We start from the raw sequence: 6,886 nt of genomic DNA on the forward strand, positions 1-6,886 counted from the left end.
AGTAAGGAGAGAGGGGGAGATAGAGAGGGAGAACAAAAAAAAGGGAGGGAGAGATCTAGATAGAGGAGAGAGAGAGGTGAGATAGAGAAGGAGAGGGAGAGATATAGGGAAGTATCAAAATGAGTAATACCATCAACCCTATGTACCCTAAACCATATACCATCAATACGGAGGTGAGAATAGAAGAGATGGGAAAGGTAGATAGGGAGTGATTGAGAGACCTAGAGAGGGGAAAGATAGAGAGGTGAGGGAGAGAGAAGAGAATGAGAAATATAAGTTCACAAATATAGAAGGGGGTAAGGAGGCATGAGCAGAGGTGGAGAGGGTGAGAAAGAACTATAGAAGGGATATATATAGAGGTGAGAGATCTAGAGCCTAGGGAGAGACTGGTAAGACACCTAGAGGGGAGAGATGGCATATATATATATATATATATATATATATATATATATAGAGAGAGAGAGAGAGAGAGAGAGAGAGAGAGAGAGAGAGAGAGAGAGAGAGAGAGAGAGAGAGAGAGAGAGAGAGAGAGAGAGAGAGAGAGAGAGAGAGAGAGAGAGAGGTGAAAGGGAGAAGAGATAATGTAAGAAAGGGAATTAACAATAGAGAGGGAAGGAGTGAAAGGTAAAACCTCAACTATCCATCATCAATCATAAACCATAAATTATAAGCCTTAATCAAAGTAGGAGAGAGAAAAAGAGAATAGATCTAGTGCAGACAATTTGGTGCTAGCATTATGTCGAGTAATGTTAGTTAGTTTACAATTATGATACTAATCGCTGAAATTTATATATAATCATCTCCTATCATTGTCATCTTCACATCATAATTAAAATATTACAGGAGTTATACATTAAATGTATGGAAAATTATTCTATCCAAGATCTTGAAGAAATATATATTTGTGTTTCAACCATGAAATGTAATAACTTATGAAACCACATAATCTTCCAAGACCATGGTTTTCTATTTTGGCAATGGTGGAATTAAAATTTAATAAAAGGGAATGGAGAGTTTTCCTATATGGTCTTACGCCTAATGCAGCATAGCAACAATTTCAAACCATTGTCCATGGAAATCCAAACTTTGGAATGATATCTTAATCCTTAATAAACTAAGGATGACCCTCTCTCTCTCTCTCTCTCTCTCTCTCTCTCTCTCTCTAGATTCCATCCTCCCTTCCTCTCCACCTCAATACCTCACTATCCATGTCTCATTACCCACATATCTATTTCCCCCTCTATCTATCTCACCCCTCTCTCTCCCCATCCAGGTCTCTCACCTCTCTTTTCCCCTCTAGGTCTCTCACTTCTCTATTTGTCCCCACTCTAGTTTTCTCCTTCCCTCTCAACCTCTCTCTCCCTCCCTCTTACCCATTTCTCTTTATGAACTCTCTCCTCCTCTTCTCTCTCTCCCCTTACCTATCTATGTCCTCCCTCCTAGATCTTTCACTCCCTTAATTTCTCTTTTTAAATCTCTTTTGAAATATTTAAGATTAACTAAATTACATAGGGTAAAAGTATAAATCTATGTCACCTTTTTTTATCAGCTTATCAACATAAGTGAATTTAAGCATTGATGACTAAAAATAAATTTTAATCAAACATATGATCTAGTTAGATTTATTTTAGCTAACTTAAATATATACACAATTTCTTCAACTAAACTTGTTCACTAAATAAATATGTAGCACCACTTTGAGTCCAGTTTACCAAACAAATAAAATTATTCAAAAGTCTTAGTGTTTCACCAACTCCTACTCATGTTGAGTTTTTTTTTAAATATAGAATTATCCTTTTGTAGATTTTGTAATTTTTAAAAGTATTTATTTATTTGATTAATTATTATATCTATTTTATTTTTTACTTCTAATAAAATTGATTAATCTTCCCAAACTATAAGGTTGGTCATCATGTCAAAAAAAAAAGTAAAATTATTTCAAAATTTGAAAAAAAAAGATTCATTATATTAAATTTTCTATCAAGGTGGCTAAATTTTTTTTGAAATTAAAATTTAAGAAAAAAGATGATTTCCCATGGAAATAATTGTGTTTTCAATATACACGTTTTAATATTTACATAAAATATATATTTAATAAAATTGAAAAAAAATCCATGTATTAAAGTTTCAAGTTAACAAAAGAAATGAAAAAAAAATCTATACTATACAAAAAGATACATCCCATGTAATTTTATTTTTCTACATTTAATAAATAATTTAATTATAATTCCAATTTTTATAAAACTATTATATTCAAATAGATTTTAACTTTTTCTAATAAATATTTAAAAGACGCATTTTATAGTATTATTTTACATCCTTTTCAAATTCAAAACATACATGTAATTTTTTTGTAGTTCAAGTTAAAAAAATGATATCACATCATTTTGTATACAAATGTGATGCAATTTTATACTTTTACTTCACATTATAATAAATTTAGTTACATCTCAACAAAAACTATATTTTTTCGTATAATATTGCTTTATAACATTGGTAATCAATATTTGACAAGGTGCATGCACCTTTCTTTCCAAATAATTTCTAATTGAATCATAGCTAATCAATGCTATACAAGGTTCAAGCACCTTTCCATCTGTGGCTACCCAGCCAACTAAAATGCAATTCATAAAGAAGAGCTTTCAAAAAAGTTTAAGTGTCTCTTTCATCTGATTTGCCTTTTAGTTGGCTGGATATACAAGGTGCATGCACTTTTCCGTCCATTCCTATACAACCAATTAAAATGCAATTCATAAAGAAGAGTTAAGAAAAAAGAAGTTTAATTGTCTCCTTCATATGATTTGCCTTTTAGTTAGCTGGATATACAAGGTGCCTGTACTTTTCCATTCGTGGCTAACCAACCAGCTAAAATGCAATTTATAAGGAAGAGTTTTCGAAAAATGTTTAGGTGTCTCCTTCGACACAACATAGCTTTGCGATGGGAATGATCTTATCCAGCCAAATAAAATACAATTCATATAAAAAGATTCCATAAAAATTCAAGTGTCTCCTTCAAATGATTTACCTTTTAACTAGGTGGATATAATTTTTTTCCCAAACAATTCCAAATATTGAGTTCAACCTTTCAGCCACAAGTTTTCAAACAAACTGCAGTGACTTATGAAGTACGGCAAGTGGATAAGATCATTCCCATCGCAAAGCTATGTTCTGTCGTACAAAATTAACTTCGGCTTTCGTTTTGCAAAGCCTCACTGTAAAATCATAATCAATGCATAAAAATGGATAGCATCTGTGATAAAAATGGGTGGTCGAAATTCTTATGGGTTGGCTACATTTTTTTAACAGATTACCAGTAAATACGCATAACGATTTTGATTCAATCTTTTCAGTGCTAAACTGTAAATCACCAAGAATACCCCCAATAAAGCTTTATTTATATAAATATATGTCTGATACACGAATAAAATAGATGAGTAAAGTGATATATAATGAACGACAATAACAACTTATACGTTGTTACAATACAGTACAATACAATAAAATATTGTTGAAGCCATAGCAATGACAATGTGGTTCTGGGTATTTTTATTTTATAATTCCCATAGCGGATCCCACAACAGCATGGGATCGACCTCCTCATACAAGATTTCTTCACTTGGTTGTGGTAATGCATCAGTGGGATATACAGCATTTTCAGCATCAAGAGATCCTTGGTTTAGGAGCAATACAATTTTATCATACTGTGAACGCAGATTTGTGAGCTCTTCTCTCATGCTTTCCAATTGGGTTTTCATCTCAGCAATCTGCTTTTGCAATTGTTGGACTGCATTTGCAGACCCATGTACAGGGTCTTCTGTCCTCGCGGTTGCTTCGAACACCATACTGTTTACTGCTTCTCCTCTTTCCTCAGCCTTGATACCCTAAAATAACATCACGTAAAAAAACTATGAGATGCATTATCTTATTGAGAATATTCGTTGTCTGTAGTTATTGTAGTTATTTTTTGTTTAGATTGTGTATGTTATTCTGTATTAATGTTTCAGATCACATTCATTAGCATGATAGAAAGCTCAAGAAGTAGAAAGATGGATTGTCGCAAATTTAAAGAGAACCCTTCTTGAACCATCTCTTTTTAGCCTCCTTTGATCCGCAACAATCTATTTTTCTACTCCTTAAGCTTTTTATCATCCATCATCACAGAGTGTGATGAGAAATGTTGATATAAAAAATATATCAAAAACTTGGACACAATCAAATCCAATGATCATAGATTGTCTAAATTTGATAAAAAATATATAATCTAAATAAAACGACATTATCCTACTTTTCCTGAACAAAATTTCAAACAATTAAAACTGATATTATCATTTACATAGCAAGTACTCTTTAATCACAATATGTTTGCTTATTGACAGACTTTTGTATACTGTTTAAGTCTTTAGCTTCAATTAATCATTTTTTATTTATTTACCTAAGATATATTTAAACTATATATGTGTGTTTATAGTTGGAGTAAATATTGGGACTCCTATGTATGCGAGATTATATTTGGAAATATATAAGCCGAAATCTTTGAGCAGCAGCTTTCTGGACAGTTTAATATGAGAGTGATATCTCAAAAAATTTCACGTCAACGTGGAGAAACAGCTCACACTGAAAACTTTGGACGTGTCCCGCAAGAAAATCACACGTGTAATTAAATAGGAGCCACTAATTTATATAAAGTCTTTTTCTATTATATCACGGAATGGAATGTAAAACATTTCTAAATATTGTAAAGAAAGTGTTATACTTGTTCTCAAATTGTATTAAATTTTTTTACAATTTTGGAAAAAATATTGTAGTCAGAGAACATTTCTAAACATTCTTAAGAAGTGTCTTACCTGTTTTCAAATTCTGTTAAATTTTTCATAATTTTAAAAAAAATATTGTTTAGTGAGTATTAATATAGTTTGATGATTTAAATGTGGTGGTATTGTTCTTATCATTAAGATTTAAATCGTATTGAATTGTTACACGTTGAAGATGAAGTCAAGCGTTTATTCTATGATCTATTATTAAAATAAGAAACACAATAATAATTCAGATAATAAAAAAAACATGTATAGAATTTATTTATAACATTTTGAATCACATTCTATGATCTATTATTGAAATAAGAAATAAAATAACTAATCTGATGATAAATCATGAAACATAATCTTAAATATTAACATTATAAATTTCTACACAAATTTAATATAATAATTTACATAAACTGATCAATTCATTAAAATTTCTTGTGAAAAGAAATAAAACTCCAATGCAACAGAGTGCCAACTAAAACTGAATTACGCTCAACCATATAATTCACAAAAATGAAATCAAATGAATTTATTCTGAGTTTACTTAAAAAAGTCACTAAAAGTTAACACAATTTAAACAAAAAATTTTGTGGTATTGCTCGATGAACTGTTGAGATCCCATATCAACTATAAAATGCATGTTCCAAAGGAGTCTCAAAGCACAAACAACCTGCAACTTGTTTGTTATTTGTAGCATCTAAAGTTTCAAACAATAAAACATACTGACTAAAGCTCTTTCATTCTGATGATAAACGTTGATGCAAACAAAATAAAAAAACTATAGAATAAAATTGAGGAACTAAACAATAATCAACTATTACTTTTCTGGGGAATTACTAAATCCTGGATTCAAATAGAGCGCTGAGCAGAGCTAAGAGAATTCATCTGACGGCCATGCCAACATTAACTAGTTAACAAATTATATCCAATAAATTCAACTGTAAGAAACAAATTAGGTCGAAAACCAAGAAAATACAGTTTCCTTGTCTCCAGCCAAAAGAAATGGAGCAAAAGTTAGATTACCTGGAGCATTTTGACAAAATGACTGGTCCCAAACACTCTCTGGACAATTGCAAATTTATCGGGATCATGAGAAGGAAAATGCGGAGCCAGCACACAATCTTCAGAACACTTTTTGCGTTGTATTCTACAAGCAGCGCAGGCAGAAGTGGGCATCTTTCGTTTTGCCTTTGAATGATATGATCCGATAAAAGGCCTGCCCTAATTATAATAAACATTTGCTCCAAGGAAGACTCGCTTAGTCTTTCGTCTTGACGTAAGCAGGAAGGATGCCATGACGTGAAACGAACGGATGCAATTGGATGGGAGGCTACTGATTTGAATGCATATTAAATTAATCTGTCTTATAAGATAATTGCTTTTGGTTTATTGACTACTTTCGTGTACCTGTAAATCTGAACAGGAGAAATAAATGGGACTTCTCGATCAGCAGTCAAATATGTACAGCTGTTTCAAGCAAACTTTATTTTGGCATATATACTTGAAAAGACAGATAATATAATTTACAACCAAGCATGAAGAGGTACTATAAAGTAGACATGAGAAAAACGCTCTGAGAGCCGCAATCCGTATTTCCAACATGTAACCGACCATTGTTGAGGAGAATTGTGATATGTTATTTTGTTTGTATTCTTCCGTCCACCCAGCTTCTTCACCACAAGATTAGGGTAATGTATATTTCTTCTCATGTGCCTCTTCCAAATCAGTGTGGGCACCATATATATCATCAATCTGGGTGGTTGATCTAAAAATAGACACATTTTTATAATTAACTCTTGTTTTTCATGTTTTCTTTATTTTATCTTTAGACTCGGGTTAAATCATGCAGCTGTAACAACAATCAAGTGGCTTGTCATGTCCTACGAGATCAATCAATATTCTTATATTTTTATCTCTTATACCTTTCTCAATTTGTTTGTTTCGATAATTTTGTCAAAAAGAAAATCAATTTATTTTTTCAATATTGACATTTAAAAAAAAAATTTAATATAAAAATCATGTTTTTTATTGACTTGTATATATTGACATATTTTGATCCACTTGTTCATAGTCAAATTTAC

General features: G+C 31.5%; 1 protein-coding gene across 1 annotated transcript; it reads right to left on the reverse strand.

The window, feature by feature from the left end:
- Positions 1-3,551: 3,551 nt before the first annotated feature.
- Positions 3,552-5,981, reverse strand: LOC131044104 (LOB domain-containing protein 1-like). Its single transcript, XM_057977356.1, has 2 exons — positions 5,829-5,981; positions 3,552-3,881 (listed from the first exon to the last, which is right to left on the reverse strand). The coding sequence occupies exons 1-2, from the start codon at positions 5,979-5,981 to the stop codon at positions 3,552-3,554; spliced, it is 483 nt and encodes a 160-aa protein (XP_057833339.1).
- Positions 5,982-6,886: the final 905 nt, after the last annotated feature.

The sequence above is a fragment of the Cryptomeria japonica genome, chromosome 4 (assembly GCF_030272615.1).
Source record: "Cryptomeria japonica chromosome 4, Sugi_1.0, whole genome shotgun sequence".
Classification (NCBI taxonomy): domain Eukaryota; kingdom Viridiplantae; phylum Streptophyta; class Pinopsida; order Cupressales; family Cupressaceae; genus Cryptomeria; species Cryptomeria japonica.